Source organism: Rhea americana, unplaced genomic scaffold (assembly GCF_003343005.1).
Source record: "Rhea americana isolate MKP2758 unplaced genomic scaffold, rheAme1 scaffold_295, whole genome shotgun sequence".
NCBI lineage: Eukaryota > Metazoa > Chordata > Aves > Rheiformes > Rheidae > Rhea > Rhea americana.
In genome coordinates, this window is record NW_028186418.1 from 292312 (window position 1) to 314586 (window position 22275).

Here is a 22275-nt window from a genome sequence, read left to right on the forward strand (position 1 = left end):
GAGAACTACTGAGCTGAAAAGGAGAACACGTTTCTTCTAGGCTGCCTGGATTAGAAGCTTCTTTCCTGAGAGCAGATGAAGATGATGCAAATCGACTTCTGATGATGTCACTGTCCTGTGTACTACTGCTCTGCCCTCCAGTGCGAACAATCCTTATATAAGCTTTAACCCTTTTTTCCCACGTTATTTCTCCTTGTTTTCCCCCACAAGCTTTGCATTTAAAAAGGTGCTATCAACTCACCAAAATAGAAATGATGCCCTTGAATTTCTCTTCTACCAAATCGCAAATGATTTTGTTATTGAAATACTGAACTGGTTCCCACTGCAAAGACAAGAAATCACACTTGAATAACAACAATCCCAGACKGGGAGGGGGGGGGGAGAAAGAAAAATTCAGTACATTTCAGACAACACATTATTTAAGTAGTCTTTCTCTTTACTCTTAATGTTTGTTTTTCTAACGCTGCCTTCAAGAAGAAACCTTTTTATCAGAGTAAAAGATTACAATGGCCTTACTCACTTCCATGTGTATCATCTGCTATACTGATACAGTTTAAAAAGAAAGGAAGAARAAAAGCTCCTTCAAGCATTTACTTTGGAGGCTATTGTTATTAGCACCTCCATTTCTTATCATCTGTCTTCTGGTCCGTAGGAGGTGATATAAAGAAGATAATGGAAGCATGGTGATGCTGGCTCTCTTACCGCTATGCCTTCTGACTCGTATTCCTCTTGTTCCGACTTTAATGTGAGCTCTATGAAGAGCTGCTGCAATTTTTCATTACAATAATTAATACAAAATTGCTCAAAGCTGCAGACAAAAACCAGAGAAAAATAATCAGTAAAACCCCACCACATGTAAAATAAGCTGTAATCAGTGGACAGAAGCATGAATACATCTATGTGTAAATTGASAGAAATAAAAGAAACTTAGTGAATTTATAGATTTATTACATTTATTATTTAGTGAGTCTCACGAAACAGTTCTAGAAGGAATAGAAAATAGGCATGAAAGGTAATACAGAGGAAAACACRAAGTTTTAAGAAGGGCTTACAAATATCATAAATTTGAGAGTCTAGGTTCATTGTCACCTGTCCAGAGTTAGGGTCCACACAGACATAATCTCTTAAGTTGTTCARTAACTGTGTTTTCCCATTCACATTCCCCCAGAAAGACAGCAGAACAACAGTCATAACTGTACTAGAGACTTATACAAAGGCAGGGTTTAAGATATCATATGAATATGCTCAAAAAGACAACAGTCTCTTTAAAATACSAGGATGATAAGTAGCTGTAAATGCTAAATATTAGCTGGATGTCCCAAGTATTAGAAGCTCCTATTTAGAAATGTGGAACTTGGGCCTTTCAGTTACCCTGTGATGATCAGTTATTCAGCTGACTTCCTAAAGTTGAAACATCATCTCTTTCTCTTTTACTAAGTACCACCAGACATGGAAAATGTCTTATTTCACCATGGCGGAAAAACACTGAGCACTAAGTCATGCATAACTTACTCAAAACTCAAAGACACTGATGGAAACAGACCTGTTGTGCTGGAAAACTTCAAATCCATAGATATCAAGCAACCCTAAAACTGTTGTACTTCTCCAGCCTGGAAATTCTCCCTCCTGCAACAGGGCAAAAAATAAACGTTCATACATAGTCATAGCTACAATGCATCACCGATCTTCCCCATTTGGTTATGGTATTTACTCCTTATCCTCCTCTTAGTGGAATACAAATTCATTTTGAAATCACTGTATGTATGGTACTGTGGCATGGAACTGAGCATTTCTCTGCTTTGCAGCTACGAGATTTGAAACCCCCTTGACACTTGGCTATATACCAAATAATAATAATAGGTTCGTTTACCTTGTAAGCAAGAGACTTGTTAACCTTGTTCACCAGCCAGGAGAAAGTGCGTCCATATATTGCCTTAGCAAGAGCGTCCCTTGCATAGGCTGCCTGCTCCAGGTTCAGAGGACTGATTAACTGTATGCAGGAGGAGGAAAAAAAAAAGCCCTTCAACAGCCATTCCACTGAGAAATTAAGTTTCCCTAGTTCATTGTTAATRAACAGCCACTTAACAGCACCCTGTCTGGGTTCAGTTCACATCACTGTCTCCCAGATGCACTGGCTGTGAATCACTATCAGGTTACAGGAGACTTGCACTGACAGTCTCCTTTGAGAAGTGTCAGAAGTGAACTGCTTAACTTGGTAAGAGAGCTGATGGCAGCTAGTTTGCTTTAGTTCCATATGCCTCCCAGGTCCCCAGCTCATTCTCTTACCTCTTCCCCTTTTGCTATGATCTTCTTGTGGATCAATGAATCTCGAAGTACAGAGCCCTCAACTGCTAGAAGCTGCAAAGCAGTAGAACATTAACTTGTGAAGCCGTACATTCAATTTATCAATATTTACTTTTAAAAGATCAGAAAGTCTAGTCTTCAAAGCTACAATCCAGTGAAACAGTCTTCTATTTCCCATTTAAACTAGCAAGACTTTTCAGTTCAATCCTTCCTTTTCCTCTCACACATCAACTCCTTTCTACCAGTTATATGATCTAACAATAATATCACTAATTAGGCTTGACTATTCTTGCCCAGAGAATTGACTGAGCAGAACCACGAGGGCTCTTCTTTCTTCAAGTCTTCTCCAGAGTAGGTCTATTCTTGCCCCAGTGCTTGAAGGTAAAAACTCAGTCAGTGGTGGACTGAGTAGTAAACAGGGGAGTTGTTAATTAAGAAGTGTTTTAATGTTAATGTTTGCATTGTATTTAGGTCAAGTAAGAGTAATTTTGTGACAGAAGTCCTAAATTCTAAATCCTATTCCAAAACAAAAGAAAAGTGCCAAGTTCAAAAAGTGGAAACCTCTCTAATACATTTTTAATGTAATGTATCTCTAACAGAATGATACTTACCCTAGCCAGATACTTAATCTGATTCTCTGTAGTCACCTGAGCATTTCCTTGCTCATCAGCAGCAAACTGCACATTCCCCAGATGCAGAACACTAGCCACAATGCTCAGCAAATCCTAGGATGAAGCCAACAGGGAGAAGTCTGCCTTATGAGTTAGAAACAAGTGCAGAAAAAAAGCACACCTAGAGAAGGTAGTGAGATTTTTGTGTTAATTATTCTAATTACCGGGTCATACGTTTTGTTTCAGGATTTTTGCAGCAAATTCAAAGGCTGCCCTTGACCAGAAATAACAAATCAAAGCACAAAAATTCCATTAACAGCAGGAAAAACAGATTTGCTGTCAGACACGTCTTACCTCCACCTCGTCATCATTGAAGCTTATAATGGTCAAGGCCCTCCGCACAATCTTCCAATCATTTTTATCATTTATGGAACTGACCCTTGCACACTGACCCTAAAAAAACACAGTGATAGAAATATATTGTTGCCAAAGATGTATTACTTGTGCCGAATGCATTTCTGCCACAGGTTTCTTTTTATAGCAGTCATCTCAGTTATTTTTGAAGTGAGGGAAGGAAGCTACAGAGTCAATTGAGAATATATTTGTCCTATAATATAAAGTAATAGTTATTAGTTAATGCACACCTTTACTAGGTAATGGTACTGTTGTGGACTCTTTTCAAGACCCAGCCTTCGCAGCAAATCCTCTTCCCCTCCTTCCAGCAGCTGGTAGAAAATGTGGAAGTTCCTCTCTCCATGATTCTGGTGCACAACTCGAGACTTTTCCAGGAGGTAGTTCAAGATGTGGCCCCCAACAGGTGCTCCCTAAATCAAACCAGATAAATTGAAATAGTTCATCAACATAGGGGAAAATCGTTCTGCTTTTATGGTGGTCTGTTCAAAGACAAAAAGGATGTAAAATAACGGTCTATAAAAGCAAGAAAAATATCTGTCATTTTGTATCACAATCTCTTTCTCATTCAGAAATACACAGTGGTAATTTGAGTTTTCAAGCGTATGCAAAATAAGATATAAAATGAAAATGTAACACTATATACATATATGAAAATATAACATCATTATATAGGTCATTGCTACAGCACATACTGAATACTGTCTTTACTTTTATATTCTCCTTTTCAGAAGGAATCTGATATAAAAGAAAAAAGCAACAAAACTGAGTGTAGAAGGATTATATAGAGAGTTTTAAAAAGGGAAGCATGTTCTAGAAAATCCTCCGCAACCAAACTTTGCGAGAGGTAGATGCTATTCATGTGGTCTGCAGAGAAATGCAAACCAATAGCTTCATCAGTACAAGTGAGYAGAGGCAACAGAGTCCTCCTATGACTGGGACAAATTCTGAACTATAAAACAGATTTCAAGTTACCCTGTAATCAAACTGCACATCCATGTATTTTCCAAATCGGCTGGAGTTATCATTCCGAAGGGTTTTTGCATTTCCAAAGGCCTGAAATGAGGATGTATTAGAGAGAGAGAGAGAGAGAGAGAAATCAAATGAGGTTTATAAATACTTTGGTGAAGTTGTCAGTTGCTTATGTATGGCCATTAAAGCCCAGGTTTATTCCTTTTGCAAGAGAAACCAGGAAGAAAACAGGTAATTTCCCAAATACTAACGCTGATCTTTCCACACAGTGCAAGCACCACAGAAGGGGCATGCTTCTGAAAACAATTCCATGCCCCCTAATAAATTTAGTTTAATGCCGTTTCACTGCTGASAGCACGTGTCACGTCTGACAGCCTTCTCAGAGCTTCCTCTTTCATCACAGCTATTGGCTCCCAGAAACCCAGAGCTCTGCTCACAGAAGGCAGCATCCTAACAGGCCTAGGCCTGCCAGGCTTTCTCCTCTCACGGGGAGCACGCCTTTCCCATGCACACAACGCTGGTCTGAATAAAGAGCGGAAATATTAAAAGGAACTACAAAGACAGCTCAGGACTGGACACTAGAGGACACCACAGCACTAGAAAATGCGGTCATAAATATGTTTATCAAAGGGCAAAGCTGCCCACAGCAGATGTGTCAAGGTCTGGCTTTGCAACCGTATGCAGCCCACCAGGACTCTTCCCACTCCACGACTCTCTTCCCTGCAGCCTGGCCACTCCCGATCTGCTCCTGGCRGACAGCAAAGGGCTAAGTGAATTTGGCAGCAGCTGGTTGTTCCGAGCCTTGGCTTAGAAGCAGCCTGGGATTCCCGTGTGCAGCACGAATGATCTGCCCATGTACAGTAAACAAGCGCTCCCAGGATACGCTMTCCACTGTGCACGCACAGCTCAGCCATGCTAGACAAGCCTCGGGGGGTCCGGTTGCCTCCACCTGCGGCTGGCAAACACGAGCACCAATGGCATGACTCGACGCCAAGTTTCGATGCGGCAGACTCTGACTTACCTCTAGGACTGGATTGGATTGTAACAAGCGGTCCTTCACTGTTTCAACCTGTTGACTGGCTGGGCAGGTCACAGCATAATACTGCAGGATCTTCTTGGTGGCCTCAGTTTTGCCAGCTCCGCTCTCCCCAGATATCAGAATACACTGATCCTTCCTCTCCATACGCAGGGAGCGATATGAATTGTCTGCAATAGCATAACTAAGGAACAGAGATAACCAGGCGTTAGTTCGTTTCCACAACTGAAGGGCAGAGACTCCTTAGCTAAGACTACCCCATACTGCAAACTCCTAGCAGAGATATCTCAAAGAGAGCTATGTATCCACGGGATGTGTCAGAGCTCCTTATTGCTTCTACACACAGGTGATGACATGGGAGGTTACCGTGGACCCCGAGATCTCCATACACATCTTTACCACTGGCCAAGATTCTGTAGTATGATAGCAGAGATCTATCACATTAACTACCTGCCCTTTTTGGAAAAGGCTTTGACGCTATTAAAATCATTTGGCAGTGGATGTGCAAGGCTATAAAAGGRAAAGAGCAGAGAGAGCCATTTGCRCTCTCTGACCATTTTCACATACTCAGATGAGGAGAGTTTCTGTAGAAAAAGCTTAAATGGTGCAGATAAACTTACTTTGCTAAACAAACATGATCTCTCAGTGTTGTTCCCCACAGGATGAAAATGTTTTATGTTCAGGCAGCTTATTTTCCATTGATCTTTATTCTAGCTTGTCCTTTAAGCAACGACACTCTCAGAAAATCTTTGCTGTGCTGCACTATCTGGATGGCTACTACAACGCGTCTCCTGAATAGCCCAACCTCTTGCAGCTCCTCTGGGATTGTAGGAAGAATTGGATTAAGTCAGCACAGACTAATAAGCAGCCTGCAGGCTACATAAGCTCCCATCTTAACCTGGACCAAACGTGACCCAAACCACTAGACACTTCCCCCTGTCTGCATGCAGCCAGCGCTACCGCTGCTATCTCTCGACCTAGGTCCTAGACTTTGCCCTTTTCTCCCCTCCTTCTCTTTTCCTCCCTRGCAGGGTCTTGTAGCAGGAATCACACACACTTTTACAACATCAGAGAACAGGAGGACAAGTTTGACAATGGTGGCAATTGCTTAATGGAGGGACAGAGGAAGAGAAGGACCAGATACAAGAAAAGTGGAGAAGGGAAAAGAGGAGCATTAGCCTTCAAAGTGCAATCACATACAATGATCTCAATAACAATATTTTTAGCTGGCTTGTCTGTGGTTATCAAGCACATATCCTGTTCTCATACACTTGGCAACCTCTTAATTATTGGGCTTTTTCTTGTTTTTTACTCTCATGCTGTGGTATTAATTAAAAACGATCACATCAAAATAACAGCCATGGCCTTCTCAAGTCTATTAATATGTGGTGCTAAGGCAACACTACCGAGCTACTTAGCAACACAACTGCATGTTTGCCCCACTAAATTCGTCGAGTTCCTTTTCCCATCCAAATTTTGCCTCTGCATTATTTTSAGAGCAAATCAGCTGAATAAATATAAATTTCATTTAAATTTTAAGACTTGCCTCTAGACTGCATGCCTTTAYGGAGGGCTTTCATAATACTTTAAGGAGAAAATTGGCAGCCACGCAAACTGCATACTTTGTACAGAATCCCATTTATCTAAAGATGTTTGCTGTCCCATTTGCAGTCACCATCTCTGAACCCCAAGGCAGGCTATAAATAGGGCAGGATGTGACAGATCACTCTGGGAAGTATGCTATGTTTCAAGCCCATTGGGATAACTTTTTTCCTTTGAATGACTACATGTGACGCACTTCCCAGAAAATCCAGCACCCAGGCCTAGACTTGAACTATTTTGACATTGGAATASCAATACTGAAGCATTTTGGCTTTCTAGAATCAGTTTTGAAAAAGAGGGGAAAATATATCTGAAATGTAGGCAAGAAAAACACAACGTATAACACTATAGAGCATTTCACCGCTTCTGGGAGTATTYTGAAGTGCAAAAATAACCAAGTAATGTAACTTTTTAAAAAATGGAACAACTAAYAAAAACACTGATTTCTCAGTTGGAGCAGCACTGGTATTTGGTACCCTAGCTCTCCAGGGTTTACTTATGAGCTGTGCCTTTTAAAGTTTTTCATGGGACTAGTTACAAGAAGAAAGAACAGCCTAGGAAATGACTGATCACTCTGTGATACGTGWCTCTGTGCAGAATTACTTAGCAGCCCATGTTACATGGCAGCATTGCCACTGTGCTCAGTCCTGTATCTACTGAACGTGAATAAAAAGGAAGCCACAGTCTCAAAGATTTTCCAGAGAGTCACAGATCTCTCACTTAAGGGCAAAGAGGCCCCTAAAAGTGCTCAGATCACAGGCAGAAGCAGGTGCTCCTAGGCCAGATCTTGGCTTTGGAGGCARGACTGAAAGAAACCCACGTGCCAACAGCAATTTGCAAGCTAAAGCTGCAGAGAGCTAAAGCTGGGGTCAGGCTGGACAGCCTGCGGCCCGAGCTGTTACCTCTGCATGGTCTTGGTTGCTTCACTAGGAACAGCTCGATGCTGATTTAAGTCACTGCAATTACTTTCTTGTGGCAGATCTCTTATCTGGGGCATGTGCACATGGACACGACGTACTGACAAACCCAGATCAAGGGTAGGTCTCAGTAGGTTTGACATTAGGGTTTTTCAGGTTTAATCATCACCCTGTAGGTCCAGGCAAGAAGCCTGAAACACTAAAAAATTGCATTTTTATCATAAAAAATATAACTTTAAGTGTCCTACTTTCCCAAGTAATGGCTTCTCTCTCTTCTGTGTGCTTATAGTGCATTCTGTGTTTTGCTTACTCTCCTGGGTTATGTGCCAGCAATAAGAAACAATCCAAACAGTTCACTTGAAAGTGATATCATTTAGTCTTCCAAGACCTTCTTAAAMAAAAAAAAAAAAAACTTCAAAAGGTGCTCAGAATTTGGCCCTTGGCTGTGAAAGAAAGCATTTTGGAGCCAAATGTCCTCAGTTCTCAGTGATGCTTCTCTTCAGCCTGACAAAAAAAATTCAAATACTTTCAAAAATAACTTTCAAACCTCAAACTTCTTTTTTTCAAATGGGAAATTGGGAACGCTCACCAGGCCAGGCCATGTAAATAAATACATTCCTTGTTCCAACAGGCTCATGGTATCGTAGCAACAAGGGAAATACCAGATAAATATTGGTCAGGCAGCAACAGAAGAGGTAGGAGGGAAAAAAAAATAAAAAATACATTGCACATATAGACACACTCTTTCCCCTCATTAGGCCTACGCTGAATGAGCGATGTAGCAGCCGGGGAACGGCACAGCTGGGACAAGCAGACCCCGAGTAACCCTGGAACAATGAACTCCTGTCCTGCCAGGGCTGGGTAAGCAGCTCTGTTCCTCCAGCCAGGAAGGAACCAACTCCCTTTCCAAATACTGCTCTTGCAAAGGCAACTCATCCTCTTTGGAGAGAGAAACAGGAATAGAAAGAGCCATACACCACACCCTCTGAAGGAGCCTTTATATCCCCATGTTTTTTAGTGCGGGTATCTGGGACAAGAAGTCTTATTTGCTTGCTTTCACATGTCAGTATTACACGAGCCCCAGTGGGAATGGCACAAACTGCACTGTTTACCCACAGGCCACTCACAGGTGAGGAGAAACTTCATAAAAGCTGACACCACGGTATCGCTCCATGTGCTGCTTGCTGTAGATTTCCAATTCCTTGTATGGATTGACAGACACCAGAACTGAGCCAATGTACGTCTGAAAGAGAGCAAAAGGGGAAGAGATTACCCGACGACTAACAGYGGCTCCTCTTAGAGCTCACAATTGCTCTGAGGTCCAGCTTACTGACTAGGGCTCCCCACAGCAGGTCCATTGGGGACGCTGCTAAAGACTTCCAAAGAGGTCAAGGGCGCTGAAGAAGCCACCTCTTAGCACAGAAAGCATGGCATTAGAGGAGGTATGCCAGATGCGTCATCTTGGCTGGAAACATAGATCCTACAGACTGTTTTAGTCCTTCTAATCAGCAAGGATACTGGATTATTTCTCATCTGTTGTTTCAGATCGAGTTCTAGCCTGAGGTCGTTGAGCAGTCACCACAGTGAATTCATGTAATGCAAGAATCTGGTGYAAGTTGAATTTTTGGTGTTGGCAAGTCTGCCAAACATCAGCAGGTCTCAACTGGAGCACTGCAAGTGAGGCCCTACATGTGTAAACATGCCACTAGCCCAGACTAGTTCTGAGGCAAGCATTCATGGGCTATAAAAGCTGATACTACCATCTCCAAATCCCTCCAACTGCAGAGCAAAGGTACCATCTTCCTTCCATAGCAAACATCCRAATTCAGGTCACTGATGACCACTTTGGCTTCTGTCACTCTGCTACTCACATAGATCAGATTCTCCTTGAATCGCTTACGTAGATTTTCAATAAAAGCTGCTTCGCTGGTGAAGTTCTCAAGCAGGACAAAATCCTGCACCCCCACACGGTCGCGGGCTGTCAGAGCGCTCTCCATGGTCAGTCGAATACCGTCACTCCCTGCTCCCTGCAACCAAAAGCAGAGGAAGGTTGAGACATCTGTGATTCTCTGTGCAGCTCGAGGGCCATTAACCACAGTTACCCATGGACAACCTATAAGTGAGAGAGGATATTAGAGTAACCTCACTGCTGTTGAAAATGCCACTTAATGTATATAAACACTTTATCAATTAGCTTGTACTAATTTCTTTGATGGAAGACAAGCCAGCACTAGGAAAAAGGTATYGCTAGATTTCTAATCACTAATTAAAAAAATGAAAAAAAATGGAAAAAACACAAGCATTTCACAGAGAGAATAATACTAAGGTTTCCTCTCTCAGGCATCCTTCAGCAGGATTGAGACTGAAATGTGCCCTCATCTCTTCTTCTTCACTCTCATTTTATAATGGGAAGTAATTTTTAGGTAAGGAATCTTTTATGACTAACAATGATGATTCATCTTATGAGCAAACAGCTTCACATTGCTGACCAATCTAAATGCTTTAGCAAAATACCCAATGGGAAAATCCTGGGAAAATTGAGAACTAATGAGAGAGAACAATTACTGTATCCAAAACCACAGTTATGAATTTAGCCTGTGACACTAATATCTATCCCACGCATCAAGCGGCTTCTATTCCTTGACCCTCCTTTTAAAAGCTGCAGTTTCAATATGATATAGTTCAGGGAGAAGAATCTTTGGAAAACAGGTCTGCTGATTTCCTACTTCATTCAACCTCACATATTAAAAATAGGACAGGAAATGTGCACCAGGAGACTTGATCACTATTTACAGGGAAAATTTCTACTAAAGGCAATAAGAGGCACTGGACCTGTGACAGATGATATACAAGGCAAAGAAGATGAGAGGACACAGAAGTCAGAGACAAGAGATACGATATATTAAACAACTTGCCTCATATCTGCCTGTATGTTCTCCTGTTTCCTTACAGTATTTTAAAATCATTCTTACTTTGAAAACCCTTCACAGCAAGCACCTTTCTCCAGACCACATTTTGGAGCATCTGTTGTTATTTTCTGGGCTATTTTCATCACTGGCAGGAACACCACTGGAGCCACTAGTGCAGAAGCCCTAAGTCATGTTGCATTGTAGCAGTATAACAAAGCAGGAACGCAGGATCCCTGCTCAAACACTATCTTCCAGTCCCAAAGCCCTGCACAATGATGTAGATGATTTTTGCAGATTCACATTGTCAGGTGGTGCCTTTTTGCTCCTCAAGATATAAGAGCAGTCAGAGCACAGGGACTGATGGTGCACAGGGGAAAAAAAATACAAAATAAAAACAGTCTTGGTCAGAAGAAATTTTAGCTTAAGGTTTGTTTTATTAAGCATTTCATATTGGTGAAAGAAATATGGAAAAATCATGTACAAATATCTCAGACTGGAAATTAGAAGGCTTTTACCAGAGTGGTGCAATTCTGGACCAGCCTTTGGACAAGGTAATAGGAACAGAAGCAAAACCAAAGGAAAATAACTAATTCTCAAGTGAGCAAGTTTATGAATACAGTTTCAAAACACAGCTGCCTGCAAAATTACTGAGGAGAAACTTCAACCCTTGCACAGTTAATCCAAGTTTATATAATTCTGAAGACTTTCACAGAAAACGTCACTTTGCAGTTTCAGCAGCTCTTTCATAAGCTGCTCCTCGGAGCTCAGGACAAACCGAGCCCAGCTGCACACATCCAGCTTAACGAAGAAGCTACCTATCCTACTTCTAACACAATTTCCTATAGAAAACACACTGTACTTCTTCAGAACAGGCGTTTAAGGCTAAGCAGCTTTTGGTTTCCTCCATGCTTTTTCCTCTCACTCAACTTCAACCTTTCAATCAATGAGAGCAAAAGAACTGCCTGAAAATTTCARTCCTTTAAAAATAAACAAACTTTTCAGCAATAATTAAATGTGACCAGGTTACCTAGTTGACAATGTGCTGTCAGATTCTCCAGAATATAAGCTTTRAGTGCAGCACTGTACCTCCCCAAGCCTAAATTCAATGCAAAGTCTGTATGTGACAGYCTTAAGCCACAGCTGAACAATATCCACTCCTGTGCCACCATTTGCTCATCTGCTTTACTGCTTATGCCCAAGTTTACCATTAACTTAAAATGTCTACACTAACTATTTCACTGCCAATAACTTCAACAGATGCAATGCAGGAGGAGGTAGAAATACATTCTTTAATGGAAATAGAACAGTAATGCAGAGGGAAGAAAGTAGGGAAAGAAGATAACATTTAGGAAGAAATTGTCTCAAAGATGACAATATATTCCTACCAAATGATAAATGTGACAGCACGGAGGTGAATAAATTAAAATGACTAAAGTGTTATTTTATGTTATCAGGCAGACATAAAATTTGGTGGCTGTCAGTTAAGACTAGAAACCCCCTTCTAATCATTAAAGCGGCTCAGCTATGGACAGGACCAGCTCCCCATAGCATCTTCGCAGCAAGACCCCTTTTTCGTAGATACACTTATCCCATCCAAAAAGGCCTTCGTTGACAGTTCATTTATACCTTTCTCTGCCCTGTGCTATGCAAGGGGGCAGCCTGGACAATTCTGAAAGCATGGAGACAGGGAGTACATGTCCTGAATAATTAGGAGAATACAGGCTGAGAAGGTCTGATTAGACCCTTCCTCGGGAAAAAGCAAACAAAACAACAAAAAGGGAGTTTTCTGTAAAGCTGCTAAAGTAAGTGCAGTAGTAGACGGGTCCTTCTCGCCGCAGGAAGGCAGGCAAAAGGGGCAATGCCACTTGCCTTCTGCGTAGGTCCTTGGGCTTGCGCTGCTTCTAGTCCTTGTGCAACACACTGGGCTGAAAACTAACTCAGATTTTTTTGTGGAAAGTAATTTTAATTCGGGCGATTTCCCCACCCTCATTTCACCCTTACTCACTAGCCCCCAAGAGATGTACGGTCCAACGTCGCCCCCACCGAGCAGGACAGCCACCCATCCTGTGCACGGCTGCTCCTGTGAACACGGGTTACTTGCCTCCGAGCAGAGCCAGGGCAACTCACTAAACCAGCAAAATAATAAGCAGGTGAAGAGAAGCAGGTAGTTTTCTGTCAAGTTGAATCACCCTACCAAGGGACCAGGTGAGGGCCAGACCCAGGGCAAGGAGGAAGGGACCACAGGTGAGTTAAATCCTTCCGGCACATGGGTCAGCCCAGCCACATGCAGCTCCAAGGGACCCATTCCCACACTATTTTAACCCACTGTTTGCATCTAATCTCTTCTCCAGAGCTGTCAGCACAACAGTGGCTCCCTGCCAGGAAAGGAAAAGCCGTCACCCCTGAATGGTGGGACCCAGCCAGCGCAATCACCGCAGCGGCATTACTTCCACATGCCTTTTTCTTCTGTGTGATTAYATTTCGGGAGAGACTTGCAGTGGGGGTAACTCGGTGCTGCTCAGCGCAGCCTGCAGAGCCGGGCACGTTTACGCTGGCCGAGACTGGAGCCTTTCTTCGTGCTCGTATGACAGAATCAACRGGAGCAGAAAACAGCCCATACAGACAGCTCTGGGGAATACAAAAGCACTTGAAACCATACCCCTGAGCGTCCTGAACTGAAATCACAAATCTCTGACAGTGTTGTCAGGRTGGAAGCAAATGTATTATGTTTGCACTCTACCAAAGCATGTTAAAGACTTTCCTCTGATTAGGTCTCTGGGATCTAACACACCTCTGAAAGGAAAACCCAGCCCTTCTAACCTCTGCACAACAAGCTCCAAAGCACTCAGCAACTCGGTCTGAACACCCTGGGGAAATCTCCATTTGTGAGGGAAGAAGAGAGARGGCAATTCTTAGCCACAAGCAGAAAAGTTCAGGGCTGCTGTGAACCAARGAAGAACCTCTCACCACCACTTTGTCCATAAGCTGGTCAAAGGCCACGCAATGCCCTAGTAACCCAGTACATACGCAGCAAGATTTCCTAGCCTTGGTTTTCCTGAAGAGTGTCACCGAGTGGTTAGTACTAACCCCACAATTGCAGATGCACAAATGCTGCTGTCAGCTGAGAGCACAGGTAACACCCAGCAGTTCAGGCCACCCTTGCTTCTCCTGGAGCACCCATGCGCAATGCACGTGAAACATCTACAGCCCTCAAAGCAAACCATCTCATATGGAGCAGGGAAGCTTTCTAATCATCTGATTTCGAAAGAAAAGTCAAACAACATAAAAAAAGATTTCTGCTTCTACACCTAAAATGTATGCTTTAATATTTTCCTCTAYAATGCATTATTATAAATTAACTAGTATCCATTCTGAAGACCAGGGGACTTGCACTAAAATCACCACAGGAAGCTGATGCTATATGAGAAGTCAGGCATCTTTATCTTGGTATCGAAAGAAAGATGATTGATCTATGTGTTTCAGAAATAGTTACAAAGCCGGGAACGGAAGAACGGGCAAGAACCAAATTTGAATGGGAAGGGAAATTCAGATTAGATTCTGGAAGACAATAACATGCCCAAACCAAGAACAAACTTCTTGTGGGGAGGTGGCAGTTAACATGCATTTGTCTCCTGGGTAGTATGACATTCTTCAGGATATCTGGTCATTTTAAAGTGGCAGGCAAGGAAAGAAAACAAAAAGAAGGGAATAATTCTTTTTTCTTTTTACATTAAGAAAACAACAATGAAAATAACTAAGATGGACCTGAATCAAGGTCAAGCACTTGCTGCCTGCCAGTGRTTCCCCGACGGAGTGAAGAGCAGTCTCTCAAGGCCCTACCTTCTGCCATACTGGAACAGCTACACATTTGGGACAGAGAACAAACACCAAGTTAGTCAACAGCTGGGTTGGAAAGAGGGCTCTCCCTGGGAGACCACTCCATGTCGCATATAAAAATCCCCTTCCAGCAACCATGTGGATTTAACTACCATTCTCTGAAGCCAGCTGAGCTCAGAGAATTATTTATATGACACATATATCATTCATTGGGCTTGTTTAATGAGAAATGAAATAACAAAATGAAAAGTTTGGTTTTACTTTGAATTATGTAAGCTCAATGAACAGTTCGCACTACATTTCCCATAAAGCGGGTAAGCTGTTCTGAACAGATGTCTAGAGACTTTCAGACTGATTTTCAGACTGAAGGAGATCAACATCTGAGGATGAAGACTAACAGAGTCAAAGGGAATAACTTTAACTTGCAAAAAAGTTACCATGTCAACAGCTGCCACTCAAGGACCATTTATAGCAGAATCATTTTTTATTCTTGCTTCTTTTGGAGCAATACATCGCCTACAAAGGAATGTCTGGAGCCAGGGAGCGCCTGCCCATGCTCAGAACTTGGTTCTCCCTCTCTGATACTTCCCTCCTGCTCCTAAAACACATGTTGAATGGATTTAACTGTAGAATAAACTATTCCAAAAAAATATAATAAGAAGGAATGCCACTCCCTTGACAAATTCTTTTAAACTATTTATTTTGAAGGCTTCCCTATTTTAAGCACAGAAAAACTGGAATACATTAAAACATAAAATAACTAAATAACTAGGGGAAACAGGCTTATTTTGCCCTCAAAAAGGGCAATTACCTAATAGCAAATTACCTCTAAGTTGAAATTCTGCCTCCCTTACTTTCCAAGTTACAGAATCATTCAATCTCCCTCCCAAAAATGCAAAGCAGACTGGGAAATGTGAGCAAYGTAATCACACTGTGCATGTATTTTAAGTATCTCTTAAATGTATGTAGGTCATGAGGAATTAGAGCTGTGGAAACAAAAATGTCATCTTTTGAAAAATAATAATACAGAATGTGGATGATGCTGCAGTTAATTACTACTCTTAGTATATTAATCAATGGCTTTTGACACTTAAAATTTTTAGAATAGTAAGTATCTAAGGAGGTCAAATGTGAGTTAGAAATGCAAATAATGAGAGATCAGAAACCAAGGGCAGACCATAGTGATTTACATGGGAAGCAGATATCACTATTTGTTCAACGTTTAGAGCTAATTTTATTTTCTTAACTTTAACGTTTGCTTTTTAAGTTAGGAAAACAAAAGAAGCAATTAGAAGCAAAAAGAAAAGAACAGTTTTAAGAAGTGACCAGCAAAACCGTTTACTGCTAAGAGAGAATGTTGATATTTTGATCAACAAGCTAAATATAAAATATCAGTACAAAAAATGAACTGGACAAACCAGAAAAATCAACAAGGCTGGAGAAGTGACCCCATTGAATTTCTATATTTAGGCAGCTGGTTATTCGGTTCCWGGCCTGGTGGTGCAAGCTGCGTTGCTAGTTTAAAGATACTGCTGTGCGTACTGTAACCAGCAGCATCACCTGCGACTGCTGGCCATGGGCTCGCGCATCCCACAGTAGCTTTGGAAGGCAAACAGACAGCATAAATGTCAGCAGCTCAGCCCCCTGCCCTGAAACAGCGCTTTCCAGTAAGTTCTGCCATTGATCTCCAGGTCAGACAGAGCAAGTGAGATGGGAGCAGAAAGCCAAACATGGACCTACAGATAAACATCACGGCACCCACAGGCATCCCCAGTGGCCTCCTAGTCTGCAGCGACGGGGCACTGACCCCACAGCYTTATCTAATGTCCTTTGATAACTCTGGTCGTATTCACCTCCTACAGCACATGTTCTTTCATCTCTCTCTGCAAATACGACATGGCTCACGCTGTTATTCCTACTGCGCTCTGCCCTTCCCCATCCCAGACACTCCCACTTCTGCTCTGGATGCCACACGCCCCACACAGCCATTTCAGCCCAGCAGGTCTTTCCAAGATAATAAAACTTCCCAAACAGTGTGCACATTATAGTGCATTCATGGTGCACATGAAGGGCATTTCCATGTCCACTTTTTCTCTTAGAGAGTATCAAACATCACCCTGGCCCCTACTTATCATACTCACATGTATCACACCTAAAAGCACCTTCTCCATATCTACTACTGGGCAYAGGTTTGTTGGCTCCCACAGCCCTCCTAAGCCAAGTAGAATTCAAACAACCCTCTGAAGCACTTGTGCTCCACCTCTAAATGCCCAGCTGTAAAGAGGAATTAGGCAGATCCTCCAAAAGCTCTGTGCTTCCCTCCTTCACTCAGGCCCAACTTGACCAAGACTAGGTCTCAGACAGTGGTCAACACAAGACTGCTCAGAAAAAAGAGCAAGAAACTCCAGATTAAGCAGGTATGGGATGTTCTGGCCCCACACTGACTCTTCTCCAACAGCTGAAGTATTGCTGAAGCCTAGGGACAGGACGTTTTCAACTCTTCCTCAATTCAGTAGCTCTACCAGGTAAAGCTTTGGAGATTCTCAGCCGTATCAAAGTCCACACCTAACCTTTCTTAACGAAGTTCCTTCATGCTGACCTCAACAACTTCCAGTGTCAGTGAATCCTGTGGCCMAATTATGCATTATACAAAAAGAATCTTTGCATCTATTAGACAACTTTTAACTTAATTGAATATCCCTCTTGTATTACAACACAAAAACAAGAGCTCAGTCTGCTTTCTCTGTAGCACTACTGGATATATTCTTTTGTCTCCCCTCTTATTCATCTCTTTTTCTCAGATAACAATCCTAGTCCTCTCAATCTTTCATCACATACTCATTTTTCTAAGCTCACAGTCACTCTTCTGCAATRCTGGACATAGACCCAGGCTTTCTGGCTGCTGCTAAAATGCAGACTAAGTTTTGCTCAAGTAAATACACCCTGAAGGAACAGAGTGGCAGTGAGTCCTTAAGCAGGTATTTCCTGCCATTCCCCAGGGCGGTAGTCACAGAGAAAGCAGCCTGTGTCCCTGGGAAGCACAACCAGTACCCGCACCAGCATGACACATTCACACGCTCATGCCCAAGCAAAAGCTCCACCCTTTCTTCTACCCCAGCACAGCGCACGGCTATTCCCCCTCTTCCCACTTTCTGACCTCCCACCTTGCCTTTCTCTTCAAAACATACCCCCCCCCCCCAGTTTCCCCCTCCATTTCAACCACTTTCATGTAACTTTCCAGCTAAGGGGTATTTCACAAAACAAGCTCAAACATCTCGACTTCCTGCTGAAACTGAGAACTTCTTTCCTTCCTCTTACACCAGACACACATCTGAAAACTGCAAAAAGACCAAAAGTGTTAAATAAGTCTTACCGCAGCTCTGAACTTCATTTCTGCCTCCTTCCAGCTCCCCCAGCACTTTCAGAGACTCAGTTTAGGCTGCTGCATAAAGCAGGAGTCTGAGGACAACTTCTCTCTTCTGTCAGTTGCCTTCTTCCCCCCCCCCCCTTTTTTTTTTTTATGACATTTTCAGCGCAGTCAGAACTCCCTCCCTCCTCCCCAGCTCCTACTGGAGCATCCCGCGGAGGGCGGTTTACAGGGCAGGGAGAGGAGCTCTCCTCCCCTTCCAAAGGGAGAGGCAGTCCCAGAGAAAAGTCGTCAGCTCTCCTCCGCCGGCAGCCTGCACACGGAGTCCCCGCTGCCCAATGACAGGGAAAAACGGAAAGAAAAGTAATCAAAGACGCTGGAAAGCCTGGTGCAGAGCCTAACACGCAAAACCACAGCAAAAATGACAGGAAGTCATATGCTGCCTTACAGCAAATTTTTTTCACTGAAACAGTTCGCTGCAAACAGTAGCATCAAGCAGGCTCCCCTAAGCCACTCCAAACTCCCCCAACCACAGCAAAATCTTCCATGCCTACAATTACACTTGTAATCGTTCTCTTGGCAAATCCAAGGACCACAAAGAGTCTCCGGGGGTAGGAAGTAGTTTGTCTTGTCTGTCTTTGCAAGGAGTTAGCATATTTGCTCAGCAATATTACATACCAGAAGCATTTTGAGATGTCCACTCTCAAAACACCCACTCTATACGGAGATCCCTGAGGTCATTATCACGAAATAACCTGTACTCCAATGCTGAGCGTTCAAGACATTCCCTTGTAGGAAACAGTCAAGAAATTGTTGTCCTAGCCTCCAGGCCTTGGAAAATTTAGCTCTCCCAGAGGCAAGCACAGGTTTGGTCTCACTTAAAAAGATTAATGGCTGTAGCTACATTAAGAATGTGAAAAACCATCAGCCCATAGAGATATAGGAGCATTTTGAGAAAAATCCAAATGCATATGTTTTTGCTAGCATTGGGTGGAAAGTGAAAGCACACATGGTAACAGACACAAGCTGAAATGAGGGAAATTCCAATGAAATATTAGGAAATTTTTTTTCACAATGAGGGCAGGGAACAGGGGCCCAAGGCATTGTGAAACTTCATACTTGGAGATACTCAAAACTGGACCAGATAAAGCCTGAGCTACCTGATCTAAGTTGGCCCTGCTTTGAAGTGGGGTTGAACCAGAGACCTCCAGAAGTCCCTTACAACCTAAATTATTCTATGATTCTCTTAATTATTTTGCTCTCAGTGGTCTAAGCTATATATGTAGTTTAATAGCACTTGCAAGCATAGCCAATGAAGTCATGGACATGTTACAGATAGTGCATTACTCTGGCCCAGGGCCCAGTCAATGTTCACCACCTTTCAGGTATTTCAGGTCACGAGCAGTTCACATACCGGCACGTAAAGCACTTTCAAGGGCACTGGCAGTCGGACAGACGCTTGAAGGAGATGAGCTCTGCCCAGAACCACGTGACCTTCCATTTCCAACCACCAGTGACTAAAAAGTTAGTCATCCATTTGAAATGACACGCAGCAGCTAACGAAGAAGATGGGTTTCTCTCTGCGAGTCTCACATAGATAAACACAATCTGCACAAAGCATACTGCCACCCATTTCTCCTTTGTAGCAGCCTCTTAACAGACTCCTCTCTTCAAATGGTTTCTAAYGCGGGACTCTACAACTAGCCAGGAGCACGGCAATTGGCAACAACCAGATGCAGGTTAATCCTCCGTGCGCAAGGCACTGCCCCCCATAAGGCACAACACCTAACTTGCACCTGCTACAAACTTAGTGTAGCAGCGAGTGTAAGCTCATTAGCTGAATTTTCAGAGTCCATTTGTTTCAAACGCCACATATTGCACAGAGTAAACTTGCATCTGATCCAGCCTCAATGCCTAATTTTCCACAAGAGCTTTACCAAAATTAACAGGAATATCATCTTTCTGTAGGTACATCATCTTCTGAAGAAAGACTACTACAGACTTTTGCATCTGCTCAAATACATCTGAAATTTAGATATCGCACACAAGTCATTATCACACCGAATGTTAACTAACTTCACTGGTTCATTGTCACATGCAGCTGAACAGAGGTGGCAAACTGAATAACACCCTTTCCTCCTTAGTTAGCTTAAGACTTTTTGGATCAATCACAGGATAGACGAGAAAAGCAGAAATAAACCAGTTCCCTTTCTCTTCAAGGCTCTTTGGCCTTTAGGTATATTAGTCTCAGATATCATGGTAAGACACCTGGTAGCATTATTGCTACTGGATCCGTACTCTACACATACCTGCCCCAAACCAGCATTACAACCATCTTCGTTGTTGGAATCCATTTAAGCCGGCCATATCTGGCAGTCATCACCCAATTTTCCCAGCACCAACACATAAGTTGTCTAACCATTGAAAAAGCCATGCCATGAAACATTCCCAAGTCTTCCATGACTACTGGCACCATCTGGAGTCAGATCTGCTTGAAGCAGTGTTTTTTTTGTTTGTTTGGTTGGTTTTTTTTCCCCCTCTCAATACACATACTTTTAAACCTCTATTACAGTAAGGTTAAAGTCAAGCTTTAAAGTAAAAAGACTTAAAGCAAAAAGCTTTAAAGTAAAGCAAGTAAAGTAAAACAAGACTTTACTTGGCTACTACTCAGATAGGAGACTATTTAAAACCCAGGAAACACAGCAGACGTCGTCAGTGGTTCAGTGTCGCGCTCTTCTCTAATTAGTTCTGACCCTAGGCCCCAGCATTGATCTTAGACACACGGCACTGTGGAAGATGTCATTTGTCACGGAAGGAAGGTGCCAGTGGTTACGAGGGTTTGTGCTGAAGCTTGTATAACAAGTTTTGAAGAGCCATGGTGTCACTTGCTCCTCAGCTCTAATTAGATTCCAGTTGGAGAAATTATTCATAGCACCTCTCAGTTCCTGTACAACTTCAATGGACAAGATTTTTATCCGCTTCTTATCATCAGCCAACTGAGGAGCTACATGAATTATTAACGGCGGCAGCCTGAGGACACATTTCGGAGGTGGGTTTAACAAGGGTCTCTTCTACAGCACTGAAACAAACGATACTGCAAGGCCCTGCTCCGTTCAGGAGCACGGGTAAGATCATAGGTAATCCAAGTTGTATTTCCAAAACAGAGCCACACCAGCCATTACTGAACCTCAGCAACAAGCCCTGAGCCAGGACTTTCCTAAAGTGAGGAGAACCGCAGCCCATCTGCTCCAGTCCTTCAGGAGGAAAACTTCAGCTCTCCATTACCATTCCTCAGATTACTCTAGTTGCAGCCAAACACCACAGAGGTCAACATAATAATTCAGGTTACATTTTTTAATTATCTATCAGCATAGCATTTATCTTCACCTTAACAACYTCACCTTTCCCATAGTATCCACTCCCTGACAACCTCAGGACATATTTCACCACCGAAAGCACTGCACTTAGAAAACATACAAGAGTCCAATTTTTCAGGAGTGTATTTTTACACATTTCCCACAGCTCTTTCAGGCAGGAGAAACCTTTCATTTAATTGGAACCTTTACTCAAAAACATTTTTTTTTTATGTAGCCAAACTACTGCCCAACGCTTGTTGGTGAGGAAAACATTCTTGCCTGTGGGTTAGTCTAAATTAGGAGAATATCTAGCAGACAAGAAGAATCAGGAAGCAGAGAGAGATGACAGCATTTCGATTTAAAAGGTCTTGATCCTGCACTGTTATGGCGATAAACCCATATTCTTCCTTCCTAGCAACACAGAGACCAGCACTAAGGGTGGCAGACTAGGTCTGTATCACTACTACCGGCAACTACAGGCAGAGATATGAATCAAGTTTTCCAGGCCTCACTAGTTAGAAGTGACTCATATAAGCCTTGGATTAGAGCACTGGGACTGCTCTGCTCATTACTGATAAGCTGCTGATTCCCTGCATACAATTTCACAGTCAAAGCAAAAGGACTGGAAACCCTTCCTGCCAGCCCCGCTCCGACAGGCTCACAGAGCCCCGCGCGACTTGCCAAGCTACGCCCGCAAGCCCAGCCCCAGGAAAACAGCATCTGCAAGCCATCGTCTTCTCCTGTACTGTGCTGCACTATATAAATCTGCAGGCAAAAGATGCTGCTTTGTGAATAGCACATGCCAAAGCCACCATGGTTCACAGCCATATTATTCCAAAAGCAAAAGATATTAAGTTCTTTTCTCAATGCATATATTTTTTCTGGATTTTTAAAATATTCATTACATCTGCCTTGCAAAAGAACTGCAAAATAACATACTTTCCATAATTAGA

General features: G+C 42.7%; 1 protein-coding gene across 3 annotated transcripts in view; it reads right to left on the reverse strand.

The window, feature by feature from the left end:
• MYO1C (myosin IC) overlaps positions 1 to 22275 on the reverse strand; it is a 59942-nt gene that overhangs the window by 13743 nt on the left and 23924 nt on the right. For 2 of the 3 annotated variants that reach the window (XR_014896385.1, XM_085309268.1), the window contains exons 3-14: positions 9725 to 9880; positions 8981 to 9096; positions 5320 to 5518; positions 4302 to 4382; positions 3560 to 3739; positions 3270 to 3368; positions 2916 to 3029; positions 2287 to 2358; positions 1871 to 1990; positions 1544 to 1626; positions 703 to 808; positions 242 to 322 (exon numbers count right to left, since the gene is read on the reverse strand). Coding sequence is in view for 2 of the 3 variants with exons in the window: in XM_085309268.1 (XP_085165394.1) it covers positions 242 to 322; positions 703 to 808; positions 1544 to 1626; positions 1871 to 1990; positions 2287 to 2358; positions 2916 to 3029; positions 3270 to 3368; positions 3560 to 3739; positions 4302 to 4382; positions 5320 to 5518; positions 8981 to 9096; positions 9725 to 9880 (1407 nt within the window). In the remaining variant the exon portion in view is untranslated. Of the gene's footprint in view, positions 1 to 241; positions 323 to 702; positions 809 to 1543; positions 1627 to 1870; positions 1991 to 2286; positions 2359 to 2915; positions 3030 to 3269; positions 3369 to 3559; positions 3740 to 4301; positions 4383 to 5319; positions 5519 to 8980; positions 9097 to 9724; positions 9881 to 17972; positions 18119 to 22275 lie in introns of those variants that run through there. The other variant, XM_085309269.1, reaches the window with a different exon arrangement.